The sequence below is a fragment of the Ranitomeya imitator genome, chromosome 2 (assembly GCF_032444005.1).
Source record: "Ranitomeya imitator isolate aRanImi1 chromosome 2, aRanImi1.pri, whole genome shotgun sequence".
In the NCBI taxonomy this organism is placed as follows: domain Eukaryota; kingdom Metazoa; phylum Chordata; class Amphibia; order Anura; family Dendrobatidae; genus Ranitomeya; species Ranitomeya imitator.
This window is the reverse complement of record NC_091283.1, coordinates 44247815-44267497: the sequence shown is the minus strand read 5'-3', so window position 1 is coordinate 44267497 and position 19683 is coordinate 44247815. Positions and strand designations below refer to the sequence as shown.

The 19683-nt window shown below is 44.0% G+C and overlaps 2 protein-coding genes across 11 annotated transcripts in view; both read left to right on the top strand.

Annotated features, from left to right (window-relative positions):
• The first annotated feature begins 1386 nt into the window (after nucleotides 1-1386).
• Nucleotides 1387-15823, top strand: LOC138666233 (rho GTPase-activating protein 21-like). The gene is made up of 13 exons (XM_069754468.1): nucleotides 1387-1485; nucleotides 1557-1633; nucleotides 3226-3322; nucleotides 6756-7012; nucleotides 7171-7334; nucleotides 7911-8027; nucleotides 8314-8376; nucleotides 8461-8548; nucleotides 10445-10524; nucleotides 10600-10759; nucleotides 13570-13675; nucleotides 13808-13943; nucleotides 14055-15823. Exons 1-13 carry the CDS (start codon nucleotides 1387-1389, stop codon nucleotides 15002-15004), a joined length of 2394 nt encoding a protein of 797 aa, XP_069610569.1. The 3' UTR covers nucleotides 15005-15823.
• A 551-nt stretch (nucleotides 15824-16374) lies between these two features.
• RYR1 (ryanodine receptor 1) overlaps nucleotides 16375-19683 on the top strand; it is a 179866-nt gene continuing 176557 nt past the window's right edge. For 6 of the 10 annotated variants that reach the window (XM_069746587.1, XM_069746582.1, XM_069746583.1 and 3 more), the window contains exon 1: nucleotides 16375-16567. In XM_069746587.1, coding sequence (XP_069602688.1) covers nucleotides 16520-16567 — 48 coding nt within the window. In that variant the 5' untranslated portion in view covers nucleotides 16375-16519. The remainder of the gene's footprint in view (nucleotides 16568-19683) is intronic. The other 4 variants (XM_069746585.1, XM_069746586.1, XM_069746584.1 and 1 more) reach the window with 1 other exon arrangement.

Genomic DNA, 19683 nt, shown 5'->3' with positions numbered 1-19683 from the left:
CTCCTGGCAGTAAAAACTCTGCACAAAAAAGTGCTGCAAATATATAATCTTTGGTGCAGATTTCTTGCATGATTTTTCTATAAATATATGGTTTCTTCATCAAAAAAGCTGCTAGAAGCACTTAGTTGCATTTTTGCGCTTATTTCTATGGGTGAAAAAATATGCTGCAGTAAAAAAAAAAAAATTTCCAAGTTCGGTCTGGAAAAAATAAAAACTAACCTGCATGAGATTTCTGAAATGTCGTACCTTTTTGATGGTATTGTAAAAAAAAACAGCTTTTAGGCTATGTGCACACGTTGCAGATTATTTGCGTTTTTGCGCTATAAAACCGCAAATAATTTGCATACATTAAGCATCCCATCATTTATAATGGAATCTGCAATTTCTGTGGACGTGATGTGCGTTTTTCCGCATGAAAAACGCATTGCGGAAAAATAATGAACCTGTTCATTAATTTTGTGGTTTTTTTTCGCGGATTTCCCACTGTCTAATGCATTGGGAAATGTCTGGGAAAAACCGCGCAAAACACGCGCAAAAACCGCGTCAAAAATGCGCAAAAAAAACACATGCGGATTTCATGCGGAAATCTGGCAGAAATGTCCGGATTTCCACAGGAATTTTCTGCATAAATTCCTGAACGTGTGCACATAGCCTTAATGTGCATTTCCCCCCCCCCACCCCCCAAAAAAAGAAATTGCAGCAAAGTTTTGGTGTGTGTTTTTGTATATATTAGCATGATGGAATAGCCTAAAGTTCCATCAATAGAACCTAAGCGGATCCCAGTTCTGTCATGGGCAGTGATATGCCTCCTATTAGGCTATACTGTACCTCCCATATGAATTTATGTCTAGCAGTCCAAAAAAAAGTACCATACTTGTCATTACGGAGGTGTTCTCTACTTGGAGCATTGCTTATAGATGGCAAATATATATTCTAAGGCCGTGATCACACACAGCGAGATAAGGCCGAGTCTCGCAGGTTAAAACCAAGCTCTGGCACCGGCACTCCAGAGCGGAGCGTGCGGCCGCATAGCAATACATGGAGCTGCACGCTCCGCTCCGTAGTACCGGTGCCAGAGCTTGTTTTTAACCTGCGAGACTCGGCCATATCTCGCTGTAGTGTGACTCCGGCCTAGCTCTAACAGAATGGGGACAGGAGTACAAATACAAATCCATTCACAACAAGGAGAAAGTCAGATTGCCGTTTTCTGGGATTTGGGAGCCCCTGATGAAGTCTCGAACACGGGATGAAACGTAGTGCGAATGTTGCCTAATTATTATATCACTTTCTGATAAGATTCTTTAAGGTCTATGGTCACGGCCCAACTATTTACTTTGCTCCATGTTGTAGGATAAGAGTCCTAAGGGGGACCTCCGATTAGAAATCATGAGGGCTACGGGGCCTTCAGTGGTCATAATCCAACATTTAAAGTCTCTTGGCATTAAACTCCGAATGCCGAAGAAGGCAGTCAGTCCTGATGTCCAGGTAATCTGCAGAGGGAGGTAAAGTCCTCAAGGCACAACCATGCGCTCATCATCTTTTTCTTTACTTTTTAGAGGAAAACTTCCAGTGGGGAAATATTTGGGGTTTCACTACAGTCCCTTCCACTCACCAAAGAAGGAGAGATCCCACAGTAAGTGGAACTTTGTAAATATGACTTCGGTCCCATTCATATGCAGCGCCCCAGGGTCCTAGTCGTTGCAGTAATACCATTCTCCTCTAGTGGGGAGTGATATTACGTTTGGAGGCAAAGAAGGACAACTGAATCCAGGTATCACAAACATACAACACGTTTCGCACTCCAGGCCACCAGGGGGGAGCTCTGTTCCTATATATTAGGGCACTCCTCACACTTGGGTAAAACTGGTTGCCTGGAGAGAAAGTTAGTCAGTGGCTGGCTGAGCTTCGCTCAGTTAGTTGGTCCCTGACAGGGGTGGGAGCCTGTCAGAGATCCAGACAGAAGGACACGGAGCTGTGCATGCCCTAAGAGCAGCAACTTCTAGAAAGAGACACTGAAGGAGAACTGTATTGTAGAGAGGGTGAAGAAGTCGTAGCAAAGGAGTGGATATCAGAGGAGTTCTGCCCTACACAGGCTGCCTCCTTCTGAGGCGCAGGATCCCGGTAGCCGGAACACCGAGGGAGCAACAATCGTTTATGCCTTGCTCCAGAGACCGGCAGGACAGCTAATTTCATGTTACCTGCCCGCCCTACATCCAGGAGGCAAGGTGGCACCCCTTAGAGGCTGGGGCTTGATAGAGTCCCTGTAAAACGCCTCAAGCCACCAGTCATATGGGTTTGTCCTATCCTATCCGGGGGACAGAAAGAGAGAGAGACATAACATCTGTGAGGACCTTATGAGAAGATTAGCAGTAAGGTACTACAACACCAAGGCGCTAGAGGAAGGCTACTGATTTCTACCTGGACAAGGGGACTCTGGATTTGCCTCCAAACCGGCCGGACTCTGCCTGTCCTGTGGTCTGGTACCCTGGACTGTGGATGCTGAAGTCTTCAGTAAAAGGTAAAGAGACTGCAACCTTGTGTCCTCGTTCTTCACTGCGCCTCACACCATCCACCATCTACACACTGGGAAGCCCTGGGGACATACTTCACCTGTGGGAAGGTATACCATCTAGCTGCCATAACATCACCCCAGCGGACGCCTTAAAGCAGCGTCGGTCACCCTGAACCGAAGGACCCGGTACAGAGTACCCCGCTGCCCTTGGGGGCGCTCCACATGGTCCATGAATTCTGTAAAACACATCCCATGTGCATTGAGTATTCTCATTTGAAAGATTAAATTTGCTAATCCCATCTTCATGGGATATTTTCGGATAGTGCTGATAAATACAAGCAATTTTGCAATTTACTGCATGTTAAAATTTTCAGCCATTCTTGAGATTAACATTTTTTTTCTTTTGTTTACACCTCATTGCCTTGGAGACCGACCACTGCTTCTAGACAGCAGAGCAAAGACAGTGCTTATAAACTACTTTTCTATTTCTCTTACCGTATAAGCACTGTTTTGATGTTGGAAAGGATCTCTGGAGAGCGCTGTTACCTTCTAATCCATCCACTTTCCGCACATTATTTACACGCTAGACCGCTGCAGTGGTCGGTCTCCTAGTCAACGAGCTGTAAACAAAAGAGAAGTGTTAATATCTCAAGAACGGTAGAAGTCCTTTTTACGGTAAATAACAATTTTTCAACCATTTTCTTTCATTCCAGGTTTGTGGTTGACATCTGCCAGTTCTTAAGTTGCCATTTGGACACTGAAGGAATCTTCAGAAAGTCTGGATCAGTAAATAGAATAAAAACCCTAAAGGTATATAAAAACCTTTTACTTTTTATAATGAATTGCTGCTTGTATGTGTTATATAGAGGTGATGACAATGGGAGAGTCTTCTACTCTGGGTGAAGGACTTTCCTGCAAGAAGCTTGAATATCTAATGGATTTGGAGGACTTTCACGTAAGGCAGAATTTGGCAGAGTTCTTTACTGGATGATGACGATGATCATCAAAGATTACGAGAAGCTTGAAGGCAACATGGTGACAGTTCTCTCATTGAGGATGGTGGACATGCCAAAGAGAGGCAAAGTTTATAATGGGGGTAGACATTCCTATAAGGTAGTGCTTGTACTCAAGATGGAAGAGCAGCTGAGTCTACGAAATACGTTTATTTTTGATGACTGATTTGAGAAGATTGAATTAGGGCAGCACTGTGGCACAGTGGTTAGCACGTCAGCCTGACATCGCTGGAGTTCTGGGTTCAAATCCCACCAAGGGCAACATCTGCAAGGAGTTTGTATGTTCTCCCCGTGTTTGCAAGGGTTCCCTTCAGGTTCTCCGGTTTCCTCCAAAGACATACTGATAGGGAATCCAGACTGTGAGCCCAATGGGGACAGAGATGATTTATGTAAAGCGCTGCGGAATATAATGGCGTTATACAACTGTGTAAAATGAATAAAGATGGCTTCCTTTGTGATGCTCTAAAGCAATGTTCCCCAAGTTCGGTCCTCAAGAGCCACCAACGGGTCATGTTTTTAGGATTTCCTTAGTATTGCCCAGGTGAGAATTCCATCATCTAGACAGGCAACAATTCCATCACCGGGGCCATACTAAGGCTCTTGAGGACTGGAGTTGGGGAGCACTGCTCTAAAGGTTCCAAATTTTTAATATACAAACAAACTTTGCAGGACAATTTTGGAAGGAAGAACCAGAAAAAGCTCAAATCAAAGTGTGTGTTGTCAGAGCGGCAGAAAAGGATATGGTGGCCAAATAAGAGTGTCTCTGGGAGGAGGGCAGAGGTGGCCTTTTCACCCATACTGAGTGTTAAGGTTTGTTCACACTACAGGATTCTCATGGGCGAGAACCTCGCTTCTTTTTCATGAGGATCTTGTCATCTGAGAGCTGTATAAACTGGAGCGAGATCGGAAAGTGGAGCGCGGACTGGCCGGCGCCTCACCCGACCGGGACAGCTCCATAAAAAAAAAAATGCGTGAAGCAGTCACTCTGTGATCGGGAGAGCTGCCAGCCAGTGCGCGCACTGCTCTCCGACCTGACACTCGCTAGGGTGAAATGATCTTTTGCACAAAACATCAACCTTCTTGGCAGCACATCATACAGTGTCAACAGGACTTGTGCTGCCGAGAACAACCCATTACAGACCGAAGCCCGGTCTGCCTGCTATTAAATGACCGGTAAGCACGGTGCAGGTCGACCATTCTTTGACACTGTGCGTTCACGTGCCCGGTCCTTCTCCTGCAAAGAGAAATCGAAATTCTTGGTGCGATCCAGGGGGCTCCCGGTGTCCCCACAGCACGACTAACATATAGGGCAGACTCTGTTGCCCTAACAAAATCCTTTGTTTCCAGGGCAATTATGGCTTCTCAATGTATGCACTACAGAATAATCCCGCAGCCAGTCTTCCTGTGTTTAGTGAGTCAAGTCTGCGATTGTGTAAGGTTTGAGAATGGCGCAAGATATTCCTGCAAGAGAAGGAGCGGCATCTTCTGACCGCAGCGCACGGATGACTTTTGTGCAACAGTGGCTCTACAATGCATGTAACTTTCGGAGGAAGGGCAGCCTTTAAAAACTCCTTTTTCTTAAACGGCTTGAATTTTATTTCTTTTTTTTCATATGCAAGGACCCAGTTCCTAGAGCAAGGTTACATATTCATGATGTCGGCATCTAGTGGGAATTTCCTTTGTTTTGTTTTTTTGCATGTAGCACTGTTGTGATAAAAAAAAAAATGTAAAAGGGGAATTCCATTGGCCTCTAGTCAAAAATTTGTGGCTTGAAGTAGCCAATTTGAAAAGTGCATTCACAAATAATTTGCTTACCCTCCTTCCCTTAAAGGGTTATCCCTAACATTAAAGGGAACCTGTCACCTGAATTTGGCGGGACCGGTTTTGGGTCATATGGGCGGAGTTTTCAGGTGTTTGATTCACCCTTTGTTTACCCGCTGGCTGCATGCTGGCCGCAATATTGGATTGAAGTTCATTCTCTGTCCTCCATAGTACACGCCTGCGCAAAGCAATCTTGCCTTGCGCAGGCGTGTACTACGGAGGACAGAGAATGAACTTCAATCCAATATTGCGGCCAGCATACAGCCAGCGGGTAAGGAAAGGGTGAATCAAAAACCCAAAAACTCCACCCATATGACCCAAAACCAGTCTCGCCAAATTCAGGTGACAGGTTCTCTTTAAAAGGGGAGAGCGTTCTACTCGGCTGCTTGAAAGAGCAGTTCGCCCATAAGTTATTCTGCACAGTGGTCCTCTACTGTTTGCCCCCACCCCCCCCTCCTCTCTTCGATTTAAAAAAAAACAAACAAATTATGGATATTTTCTGTTTTGTTTTTTTTTTTTTTTTTTTTTTAAAGGGGGTTATTTTTAAGAAAAATAAACAATAGCACATGTGTTTCTAGAAATAGCGCCACACCTGTCTAAAGGTTAAAGGGGTTGTTCAGGCCTTTAATATTGATGGGCTCTCCTTAGGATAGGTCATCACTCTCTGATCGGCCAGGGTGCGACACCCATCACACCTGTTTATCAGCTGTTCCTGATGGCGGCAACTGGAACTGCTCAGTTATGCTCCGTCAACGGAATGATGCCTGGGTACTACACATCCGCCCCTTTATTCTACTCCGCTAAGTTTAATATTGTCACGTTGCAGTACCGGATACAACCCATGAACAAGTGTGACGCTGTTTCTGGAAGAAAATGGTTCTTCTAAACCTGTGTAACCTACAGTTACCACTAGGGGGAGACAACGCACCGCATCGGTCATGGTCATCTGCAACCTGCAGAACTCTGCTTTTAATTACACTTTCTCTTATGCTCATTGTCGCCCCCTGCTGACAAGAGCACTTTGTATGATAACACTCGCCCTTTTGAAGTTGGCACAACTTCTCTGACCACACATATTATTATTTATTTTTTTTATGGTGAAATTGTCTATGCATTTTGTTGTAAACCTAATAGATGTTATATGGGCATGATATGACAGTATTATGTAGGTATTGTATGGCGACATTAGGCAGTCTATTCCAGTTTTTGGCTAGATAAAATTGCATTCATCCCTTTTATATGAAAAATTCGGACAATTTTGCACAGGGAATCCTTTACTAGATGTCTGGGGTCCCATTATATACAATGTCGTCCCCGACCGGTATCCCTTATCTTTCCATTCCTATGGTTGTCACCGTACAGTATTTCCCTGATTGGCCTCCTAATATATTTTATTTTTTGTGTTACAGGCTCAGCTGGAGTCTGGGGAGAGCGGCCTGACCTCTGCTCAGCCCAGCGATGTGGCGGCATTATTAAAACAGTTCTTCCGTGAACTTCCTCATCCTCTTCTAACCCCAGAGCTGCAGGATCCTCTGTGTCAGATACAACAGTCGCTCTCCGAGGAGGAGAAGGCTTCTGCCACTGCTCTGGTCACCTGCTTGCTTCCTGCCATTCATGGGGAGACTCTCAAGTATCTCTGCACCTTCCTTCAGAGTGTGGCTGCCAGGTGAGGAGTGTAGTGCCCAACAATCAGCACTAGGGGGAGCCTTGGATCTGTGCTTCCCAAAAAGTAGCTTCTCTGCTCCCTAATAAAGCGGAAAGTCACTTGCCATAGATATAAAAAAAAAAAAAAATCCATATTTTTTTTTCATTCCTTTCTTCTAGGTCTGCAGAGAACAGGATGGATTCTGGGAATCTGGCCGTAGTTCTGGCTCCCAGTTTGTTCTCTAATGGTAACCTGGCAGAGAAGCTGACGCTCGCCACAGAGAAACAGCTTCAACTTCAGGCTTCCGCCATCCAGAGTCTCATTGACCACGCGCAGGACATAGGTAATAAACCTGAGGATCTCTGGGGGTCACCAGATACCGGAGAACATGGTATAAATGGGCAAAGTAATCTCCCACTTAATCCACTGCTCCGTCGGTCACTTTCGTCTGACTCTTCACCCCTGTCTATTTTATACTGTGTCTAGGACACGATAGAAAATAATCAGAGACCCAAATATCCCAACAAGAAATATGAAAATTTCCAGGGGCAGCTTTATAAAAATGTTTAGAGCAAAACTGCCTTTGTTGCCCATGGCAACCAATCGCAGAACAGCATTAATTTTTTGGTGGGAGCAGAATTATGAAACTATTGGCCCATGTAGTATTTGGTGGATCTGGGTCTGATCACGGATCTCCCAACCTTCGTATTACAGCTTTATATACGGTACTTTTATGAGGCAGTCATTCCTGAGAGAGTGTGTGTACATAACTGGTATCTGACTACATGGAGTTTGTTTGTAGTCTGTTACCATGGAGACAGGTATTGATGAATATTTAGACTTGAGTATCATCATGAAGGTACAGTTCTCCAAGCTTTAGGTATGATGATGTTGTGTTTTTTTTCTTTTCTCTCGGCAGGGCAGCTCCCCACATTTATCAGAGAAAAGATTTCCGTTCCTTGTGATTCGGTTGAGGAGGACTCTGTGGTCAACAACTCGGAGGGTCTTCGCAGGAGACGTAGACGTAGCATGAGTGGTATGGTAAAAATGATAAAATCTCCAAGTCCTTACTGCTTTTATTATAGACAGATTAGGTCAGACGGGGGTTTCTTTTTAGACCGGCCCGAGGAACTGATTCTGGGAATCACTCAATCTATACCAGACACTTCCCGAGGCTGAGCTCACTCACAGGCATGGCGACCTTGCCAATTTATTTTACCCTACGTTTGTACAACTGAATTTTTCTGTTTGAACTTTTGATTTTGTTGCACACCCTCCGTAATGAAACGGATGATTTTAATCTTTGTCCATTACCCTTAAAGGATTTGTCAATGAGGCTATAAGTAAACTAAAGTCTGGCCTTGGTCCTTCAAGTGATCGAGGAGGTGAGGAAAAGCTTTAGTCTTCACATACAATACATTTTACCTAATTTTGAGCATCTTCTTACGATCCGTGTTTGTGTTGAGCAGAAGAAGTGGAGCTTCTACCAAGAAACAAGACAAAGCGTAAAGCTTCCGAAGAATCTGTTGGTGGAGAACAGTTTATAGCCAAGAAACGGTACATAGGACTATTCAGTGGAAGTTCCCATGTACTTGTATACCACATATCCTATTTGTAGATCCTGGTCACGTCATGATTTTTTTTTTTGTTGTTGTTCTCTGGGTAGCTTGTTTTCTTGAAAATTTCTCCAAATTTTGAAATTTCTAACCAATGACGCCCTAGATGTATTCGATGGGAGACAAGTCTGGAGATGCTGCAGGCCATGGTAGCACGTTTGGGCCACGCAGGCTGCTCGCAGTATCGCAGTCAACATGCGGTCTGTTCTTGTGAGAAATTGCTGCATGACTGGTTATACCACCCAGCACCATGATCCTGGGAGTAAGACCGGTGCGACGTTCCCTTGGGAAGGCCCCTTTATAGTATCACTCACGTGGTCTCCAAACCTGTCTCTGACTCATTGTGGCCAAAGACAAAAGCAGTATTCATCACTGAAGAGGACAGACCTCCATTGCTGCCTCCAGTCTCCCTCTGGACACCACGTGGGGAATGTCATGAAGAGGCCTTCATGAGGAAATGTCATACTGGTCCTACTCCAGGGATTATGTTGTGGGGTAGTGTATCATACTCTTACAGTAGCATGATGTACAGTGCTCGGACCCCTTCAGTCTCCATGTTACTGGCTCTACTGTGAGCAGCCTGTGTAGCCTAAGCTTGCTACCATGTTCTGCAGCATCTCTGGAATTGTTTCCTATTGAGCGTTTCTAGGATGTCATTGGTCGGCAATTGCAAAGGAAGCTGCCAGCAGCGGATCTTGAGGTTTTGCCCCAGAGCATTCAAAGCAGCAGAACCTTTCTCAGATGACCATTAATAACCTCATTGATAACTATTATTATTATTTATTCTATGGCGCTTTACATGTGAGGAGGGGTATACATAGTAAAAACACGTATAATAATCTTAAACAATACAAGTCATAACTGGTACAGGAGGAGAGAGGACCCTGCCCGCGAGGGCTCACAATCTACAAGGGATGGGTGAGGATACAGTAGGCGAGGATAGAGCTGGTCGTGCAGCGGTTTGGTGGATCGGTGGTTACTGCAGGTTGTATGCTGGTCGGAAGAGGTGGGTCTTCAGGTTTTTTTTTTTTTTTTGAAGGTTTCGATGGTAGGTGAGTTGAGGCTGTAAGTGCTGGGATTTCTTTACATGCCGCTCATACTCCAGACTAAATACATTGAGATAATGTTTGAAGTATGATTTCTCATCATTTGCAGATCAGTAACATGTCTACCCATCCGATGAATTCCATAATTCTACAATTTTTCCTTTTGGGTGTTGCAATTTCAATGTTAAGTAATGTATAAAAGAAAGTATACAAGTTTGGTATTGTCCTAATCCTACTGATTGAGAAAATCATGTCGTCGGGTCAAGATAAGGCTGGAGCAAACACAGCTAGTGCAGGCCCGGACATGACGGGTTTGAAAGTAGGAGGCTAGGGAAGGGTCAACTAATGGTTTTTCACGGTACACCAGAGGGTTAGTAAGAATGGGGGAATCGGAGGTCTGGTACATACTTTTTTTTTTTTTTTTTTTTTTTTTTTATAGGCTTCGTTGGTATTCACCAAACTCTGGTGATGGGTGAGGGATTTTTCATGTTACGATTTTTGTCATAGCAGTTGGAGGTGAGCACGTCAGGGATGGCCGTGGATAATGGGATCAGGAACCCATCGGAGATATGATGAGCCCTCATTACTATGTGTGGTTAGTTCCCCCGGACACAGGAAAATGGTTTGGGCAGAGCCATGACTGGTTGATAACCCGAAGTTATGCAAATAATTGTTTAATAGAAGCTGCTGAGGCCATTTATATTCCATTGTCACTCAGCATTATGTTGTCATTTATTAATGCTGTACACACACGACAATACCCTAGTCATGTTGTGTTTTTGTTTTTGTAGGAAATCTCTAAGGGAGGCTGCAGATGGCAACTTATCCGGTGAAGAATTACCTGAACCAATCGCGACACCCTCTATCGTAGGTAGGTGGTAAAGACTGCCACAACGGTCTATCCCTAGATTACCAAATTGGATTATTTGTTACTTTCTCTCCTTAGAGGACACTGGATGTGTTGAGGTATTTTCCGACTTCTCGCTAAGCCCTGGTAACTTTTTAGAACTAAGTCCTGAATCCCCGGCCATTCCGGCAACTCCGGAATCCTCTTCAAGAGGAAAGAAAGCAAGAGCTAAGCGGAGAATTAGCAAACAAGGCAAGAGGTGAGATATTTGAGTCCAGAGGAGCGCCCGCTAGGACCGTGGGGTACTCGGTATCGGGTCGGCTCAGTTCTTAAGGGGGATGTGTCACGGCAGTGGTGACCCAGTACGTTGCCCTGGGCATCAAATAAAAGGTAAAAAGGTGTAGTGGATAATAAAGTCTATGGAGTAATTAAGTAGTTCGTGACCGCCACCTGTGGTACTCGGCCAGAGGTGGCCGCCGCTGCTTAAAGGGGTCACTGGGGCTGATGGTATTGCAGCAGAGTTTGTATAGCTCCTCACAGGTAGAGCTTGGTCCCCAGGGCTCCCGGTGGATTTGGTAAGGGATGATAGATGTTGAGGTGCAGGAAAGAATTGGAGGACACAGGGTTGCAGTCTCTTTACCCTTTACTGATGAAGTTCAGATACCCAGATTACAGGTGATCTTTGGAATCCGGGCAGCTTGGAAGAGGTTAGGAATCTCCCTAGCCAGGTGGGGTTTCTGCACTGAATTCTAGATTCTCGATGCTTTAGCTTTCCTCAAGTGCCTCTCGCAATCTATCCTTCAGATGGAACTCTACCCGCATTGCAGACAGCTCAAGCCTTTTTACAGATGTCCCTCTCTCGTGGTGACTCCTGGCTCTAATCTGCTGCTGTGCTTTCGGGTGTACTTGTGGCTAGGAGACCTGCAATCTCCTGCCCTCTGGTTTCTGATGTGGAGCATAGAGTTACCACACAACTTCAGACCCCGGTGTCAAGTTTCTTGCGATTAATCCTGGGGGTGAGCTCATTTGCAGCTCCACTCCCAGTTTCTCTCTCTCCTTTTGCTTCTTCTCCCTTCACTGTCTCACACAGACTGACTTCTAACTCCTCCAGACCAGAACTTATAGGGAAGCTACCCTGACACCGGGTCTAGAGCTCCCCCTTCTGGCCTGGAGTCTGAAAAGTGTTGTATGCAAGTGTTGCCTGTTAAGGGGATCCCTTATCGCTTCCAGGCATAGCATCACCCTCCCCGAAAGGCAGGCAATATCACTGTGACAACCGAATTCCTAGGGTGTCACATTAGCGTCCCAAGGATGTAGCACTACTAGTGCCTTTTTTAAAAAAAATATATATATATATAAACTGTTCAGCTTTTTTTGTTAGTCTATATGTAAAACAATGTCACGTTGGATAATGTGTGGGCGCTTTTCTGGGGACTTCTATCCTTTTTTTTTTTTTTTTTTTTTTTGCAATCGTTTCATTTAAATATTTAGCACACTTTGTTTCCCTGCATGGTTTTGGCTGCAGAATGAGTTAATTAAGAATCTACCAGTAAGCTTGTTTTGATTGGGATTTTGCAAACTGAGTGCAAATCGATTTATTGATCCAGTGGCCAGTAACCTTTTACTGTTGGATGGGATCCCTACCAACTGCCTAATCTCTGATGGCATCGATGGCTCTTCTCTTGATTGACCAGTCTGGCATTGTAGCAATGTGACGCACATATGACATCTTGGGCCTCCTCCCTTTATGGCGGCCAAGATGTATATAGATATAGATATATATCTATCTCGCACATATATACACACTTTTACAGACAAATAGTAAGCCTGTACACATTTTATTACTTGCACATGTCGTCCCTCTGGCAGGTGCATTCTTCCATCTCCAGTAGCTCCATCCTGGGGGGTCTTCAATCCTCCATCAGCACTTACTGGCCAAATCTCCAACTGTCGCAAGTCCTTCTGCCTCTTCACTACCTCTGATAGCTGCTGGGAAAAGCCTGTGAGCAGTCAGTGAATCTGACACTTCTCCTTCCTCCTGAGCAGTTCTGGCAGGTGCCTCACCCATGTGAACGTTGGCCATCGCATCACCCTCCCCCGTAGCCACTTACTACCCCCTGTAGTGAAGGGGCTTTATTGGCCCACTCGGACAGCATTCACACTGCAGCTCCTGCTTCTGAATGGGCCAGAGCAGCGGTTTTCTAATAAATCCCCTCAGTACAGGAGGTGGAGGTAGCTACAGGGGGCAGGGGGGATTGGTGTGATAGCCAATGTTTACATTGGTAAGGCAGTTTGATTGTTACCTCAGAACTGCTCAGACAGAAGGAGACTTGTCAGCTGTACTGACTGCTCGGAGGCTGTTCCCCGCAGTGAGGAGACAGGAGTGGCAGAGATTGGCCATATTTACCAGGTCTGTCATCCTGATTGAACGACGACGCAGAGGCCGGGGGCATGTCCAATAATCCCGGGGGGCATGTCAAGGGATCCCAGGCTCATGCGTCAGAGCGAGCGGCAGCATCAAATAGGTGGCGAGGAAGGGGCCCCTGCTAACATATTCTACAGTGTGCACACCCCTCTCTGATGGCAAAAAAAAAATCAGGTTTTGGCCCTCCTTCTCATCTTGGTAGAGCCAGCGGCAGCATCTACATCATCAGAGAACAAGACAGCTCGGGCCCCTGTGCAGCTGTACCGGCGGTATGTCCGCCCCTAGGTTCCCATCCACCAGCCACATATATTACTAACCTGGCCACTTGACTGTGACTGACTCAATTCTGTCTTTATCTAAGCTCCTGTGAGTTGATTTCTGACTACGTCCACTTTACCGTGGCCTGTGGTCATAAATCCACCCATAGGAGTTAATAAAAGGAAGTTATAAACTCCACATCCGAATGAGCTCGCATTCGGTGAAAAACAACTTCTCCTGAAGGTGTCCATATCCTTTACTGCACCCAAACTTGTTTTAGAATAGTTGAGATGTTTTGGGGCACATGGCCGTTTTTGGAGTTTAGGGTTATCCGTGTTGATTTTTTTTTTCCCACAGTAATGTTAAAAATAAATCTGTATCTACAGGATATCGTCTGGTCAGATCCCGCTTTCTCCAGCCCAATTGGACAGAAAAGAAAAGGTCCGTAACTCTTTGAGACTCTTCCATCGAACACGAGCAGTCAAGCATCCGGTAAAAATTAACCTAATCATTAGTGGCCTTGTGCTCTATTCCAAAAATGTATATACGTTTTATTTAAGGTGTCCTTGGTGTGTGTTTTATAATGACTGATATTATTTTTTTTAATTTTTTTTACTTGTGTAGACACCCGAGGGCAAGAGCATGGAGCCAAGTGGGTGGAATATGATGAAGAGGATGGTTGCTGACGCTTTGGAGGGTCCAATTTTCAATGGAAAAGATTTTCGTATGTCCACATTTTCTCTTAGAGGGTCCAACACTGGTGGGTTCCTTAGGCTTCATCCAAAGTTTGTAAAAAAAAAAAAAAAAAAAAAAAAAAAAAATTTTTTTTCTTTAACTTTTATTTAAGGTTTTCTATTTACTTTTTCTTTAGTGAATGCTACAGATGATAAACTTTCATCTATCCAACATCCATCATCTCCTCCTTCACTGAGGTCCTCTCCTTCTTGGAAATCTCTAGGTGTCAGCGGTGAAGAGCTAGATGAAAAAAATTCTGGAAAGCAACGCAGAGTGTTACGCCGGTCACTTAGCATGCCAGAAAAAATGGATGATTGTGGCAAGACCGTAGAGGATCAAGAGGTGAATAAACTGAATAGTTTAACACTAAGTGATGAAAGTAAGTTAGAAGACCATGACCTTAACCACTTGGAAGAAAAAACATGTACATTCAACAGTGACCAACTCCCATTGGTGGACTCTTTAATCTCAGAGAAATCTCACTTGATACAAAATCAGGTCTCCATCACAGAACTTGACGGTTTCCATCCTTCCGAGACCTTAAGAAGACCCAATGGTCATACATCTCAGTACCGAAGTGTACGGAAATTAGTCCTTAGCTTTCCTTGGGTCTCTAGTTCATCAGAAATGGATCCTGATCTGAAGGATTGGGAACAGCTGACCACTCACACCATTAAACGCAAAGGAGCAAGAAGGTTTGGCCGTTCACTTAGTCAAGAGAGTGGATTAAGGTCCAATGAAGAGCGATGTCTCCTAAAGAAAACGGATGAGCATCTCGCTGACAAGGCCGCTGTGAAAACGCTCAATGGCCGAAATAGGCAAGTCTTTATCAGTCGTAAAAATATAACATTGAGCAACTGGGGGTCCCGTAGTCTGGATAGTGGATGCCAAAAATCAGTTGACACATTGCCATTAAATACGGAAAACCCACCTTTGGATGACTGTCAAAAATTGGACAAAGACATCCTAATTTTGAATGATGAAATTGGCAAGGCAGGGAGTAGATTCAGAGGTTCTCCTCAAAGTCCTCTCCATGTCACCAGACTGGAACCCATTAGTGATGTTGGGGATTTGTATGTTAGCTAGGTCAGGTTGGACGCTCTTGAATATTTCCATCAGTGAGCGAGATAAGCGGCTACCATGGAGGACTGGAGTGGAAGCTGGACGAGGGCAACATGAATAAAGTTGCTTATCCTTTTCCTTACTGAAGTTGCAGAGTTTGCTCTTTGCTATCAAGGTCTTATAACGAGTTACACCATGCTCGGTTGGCCCATTTGTTTATATTAAATATTATTAGGCTATGATGTAAATTGCTTTTTTAATGTCATTTATTTTAATCTCTTGTTACTTTATTTCACATGTCAGTAATGCACACATTCTAATTTATTTTTTAATAATATACAAACTTATTTACACCACCCACGCATTGTCTTAAAGTGCATAAATCATTCTTCCACTCCTGTAAAAAAAATAAGTGTAAATAACTGTTATACCAAGTAGGACCTGCGGTTCTAAGACACATTGGTTCTTTCTGTAAAAAGCTTTCTCTGGAGTGTTCCTTTTAAGCAGATAGTAGACGGTGAGCTATCGGCCATTTTTATTTTTTTTTAACTAATCCAGTTATTTATTTATTTGGTCTCGGGAATGTTCTGATCCAATTTTGGAACAATTCTTCACAGTCTTTCAATTAATTGTTATACTTTTTCAGATTTACTTTGAAAAAGACTTTGGGTAACGATAGTCAATCTTATCAACTTATTTTAATGATGTCCTATTACTTCTATACGAATTGACACTTTTTTGTCCTATTTGCCATTTTTGTGTTTTTCTTCTTTGTTCTTTTTTTGTGTTGGTTTTGTTGGATTGTCAATGTTCTCATCTTCCAATAAACTGTATTTTAACTGTAACTCGTTGAATAATTCGTATAATTTTTTTTTTTTTACACATTTGCTGCAACTTTATCATTTCTATTCTTCCTCGATTAATTGGGTAACTTTTTCAATTGTCACACAATCCTCCCTTTTATCCTTTATTTTCTTAACTCCGCAAAGTTTCCAGGCTAGACACGTGACTCTCCACAAGGAGTAACGTTAGCCCTCAGATCCCAGGTTCTGTTCACATGGGCTACAAATTTTTTTTTGTTTTTGTTTACTTTTTTTTTATTGTGCTTTTACTTATTCGATTAGTTCAGTAACTTTGTAAATTTTATCAATTTTCCTTGTTTTTCAAATTTTCACGCAATTTTCTCCCTTTACAAAAAAAATATTTTAATCACATTTTTTGCTGTGCACTACCCTATTTCATTATTTTTATTTTTTTTATTTTTTTGCATCCGAGACCCTCCACCCCAAAACGTATGGACAATTCGGCTGGTGCTAACCTAGCCTTCTCCAATCAGGGAGTAGAGGAGGGGTGTACACGAGAGGCTGGCAGGATTTGTCTAGGTCTGTGCCTGTGTCATCTCTGTACACAGAGAGAGGAGAGCACGGCAGCCTCTCTCTCTCCCCCTTCTATTCACACGGATTACACTTCGGGCATCGTCGTAAGCCGTCATCCAGGAAGGGTCATCCTCTACAAGGCAAGAGGGTACCCGAAAACATCATGGCCGAAGGAGGAGAGAGCGAGGATGAGATCCAGTTCCTCAGGACGGTGAGTGCTCAAATGCTATAAGATGCCGACTTCTCTACGTTTTCTGTAAATATTTTTGCCAAAAAAAAAAATATATATTTTTTTTAAAAATATTTGCACCCCATCCTGTATACGATCCAAATGACCGACTTCCTACGTAGAGGCTGAAGAGGTTAATTCACTGGAAGAAGGCGAAATCTATTCTTCCACCTGTTGGACTCCAATCACTAGTGTGACAGGCAGTCCGGGGCTGACGCTCAGGAGGGGAATGTGTGAGTGACAGCTACCAAAAGGGGAACATAGCTGGGGGGTGAGACTCCACAACTACTTTAAGGAACAGAGTAGGGGGGGAGGATAAGGGTTTCGTGTAGCACTTAGAGAGTTAAATATCACAGCTCGTCCATTTGGCAAATGACCATACGTAAGAGTGGGGAGTCTTTCGGATACAGTTTGCTAGCTCTTGGGTCTAAGAAGAATTTTTATGGCAAAATATTATGTATTAAATTGGTATGAATTTTAAAATAAGTGACCGCTCAGGCGTAAAATTTCAACTGTATCGTAAATATATGACCAAACGGTTTAAATATGGCCGTCTGGTTTTAATTTAAAAATGTCAAGGATGGCATGAAGTACTACAATGTTTCATCATGTCTATTCCAACATCTGAGCCGCTCTTGCAGATGTTGGAACTCTGTGCTCTTTAATTAAAAAAAAAAAAAAGGCTAAACCTGCAGTACCGCATACAGCCTGATGGGCAAGAGTGGTGCTGTTTCTGCAAAAAATAACACCATACTGTTTAATTGGCAAGCATCACTAACAATTTGGTTCTGTGAAATGCAATTTTTAGATTTATACTTTAGAGCGGTTTCGGTCTGGAGTGCCAAGGGCCTGCCTGTAAGATTGACTCTGAGGGCTCATTGTTCAGCAAAATGCAAACAATACATTGGCCTCATTCACAAATTTACCTCTTCTTCGATATAATAATAATAATAATAATAATAATAAAAATAATAATAATATTATACTGGGTGGTTTGGTCAATGAATGCTGAGATTTTGCCTTATTTGTACATAATGAACCAAGTGTAATGTGCCAGCTAATGTTCATATAGGGTAGTAGGGGCCCACCGGGAGATTCACCTGTTCAACCGTGGGCCAGTCCGCGTCTGGGTAGGAGTCTATACTCGTCAGGTTTGTAGTAAATTTTATAGCCAAAGTGCCCACCTGACTGTCAATACCAGTAATAACAGATTAGGGAGTTACTAGTTGTACAATTTCTTAAAGGGACCTTGTCTGGACTATTTTTGCTAATTAAAGTAGAGTGGTGTGTTTATGCATTCAATGCATGGAAACGCCCCCAATGCACTTCCAAGCTAATTTGCATGTGGCGTCAAAGCTTGATTTTTCATCGCTGGCACATCGGATTACTACCGGACAGGTATCCTTGTTGTTGTTGTACTAGGACCTATACAGACATACCAATCCCTCTTAATATACACATGTTAAATGGCCAAGAAATGGTGAAACGGACAAACATTCTAAGCTATGGTGATATTTCACCCGTCTCAAGTGCCTGTTATATGATCACAAGCCAGGTGCCAGTGCTGTGGTTCTTAGCCCGGGGTCAGCTGGCGTTGGTTCTGACCTGGGTGCCAAGTTTCCTTTAATGCTATCACATCCTTAATGCTGTTGGTTCGCAATGGCTTCTGCACCTGGCAAAGCCCAGGGACTCGCATCCACGGGAGGCATGGCGATCAACTCTGATTGGAGAAGTTGTAGAAGTTTCTACAAAACAGGCTGAGGATAGAGGCACATGACTTTATGTAATGTATGCACACAGTGACTGTACCAGCAGAATAGTGAATGCAGCTCTGGAGTATAATACAGGATGTAACTCCAGATCAGTACAGGATAAGTAATGTATGTACACAGTAACTGAGCCCAGGGTCAATGTTGGGGGCGGGCAGACTAGGCATTAGCCTAGGGCCCCCACTCTCCCAGGGCTCCCCAACCAGTGGCGTGCCACTAATAGGGGCACACCATGCGGCCGCTATGGGGCATGTAAGTCAGGGGTGGCGCCAGCACCTCCAACTATCCCCTACCCACCCACTGCATCTTGCATTCAACTGTATCATCGGCATAGATGCCGATACAGTTGAAATCAATTATGAAGGAGAGGGCGTCAGCTGACACTCCCAATGTCCTGTGATGCAGCGGCGTGATGATGAAATTTCTTCACACTCCCCGCTCTGCCAGCAGTGGAGATGCGCTGCAGAGACCGAAGCAGTGAGTAGGTGGTAGCCGTAATGTTGTGGGGCTGCATTATACTCTATGGGGGGGCCTGCATATTATAGTCATGGGGGCTGCATTATACTGTATTGAGGACATATGGGGAATGCAATATACTATAGAGAGGATATGGGCTGTGCATTATACCATATGGAGAACTATGGGGTGAGTTATACTGTATGGACGGCTATGAGGAGTACATTATACTATATGGAGGGCTATAGGGGACTGCATTATACTATATGGAGGACTGCATGATCCTATATGGAGGGTTATGGGGCACATTATACTATACGGAGGACTATGGTATTGTATGGACGGCTATGGGGAGTGCATTATACTATATGGAGGACTGCATTATACTATATGAAGGGCTATGGGGCACATACTTATACGGAGGACTATGGTATTGTATGGATGGCTATGGGGAGTGCATTATACTATATGGAGGACTGCATTATACTATATGAAGGGCTATGGGGCACATACTATATGGAGGACTATGGTACTGTATGGATGGCTATGGGGAGTGCATTATACTATATGGAGGACTATGGGGTGCATTATACGATATGGAGGACTATGTGGCACATTATACTAAACAAGCAAAATGCTGCCCATTCATCGAGTGATTGGATTGTTTATGCCGGTGAAACAGGCCAGATTAACCTCCCTGCCCAGAATATACTCGGGGTTAATCTGGCCTAGGCCACTTTAACCCTGTGTATATTCTGGGGGGGGGGGGGGGGAGAATCTGGCTTGTTACACGGGACAAAAATCATTGTCCTCAGCAGTACATCGCCCAGTGAAAACTGCAGATATGCTGCTGATAACATGATACTGTATGGG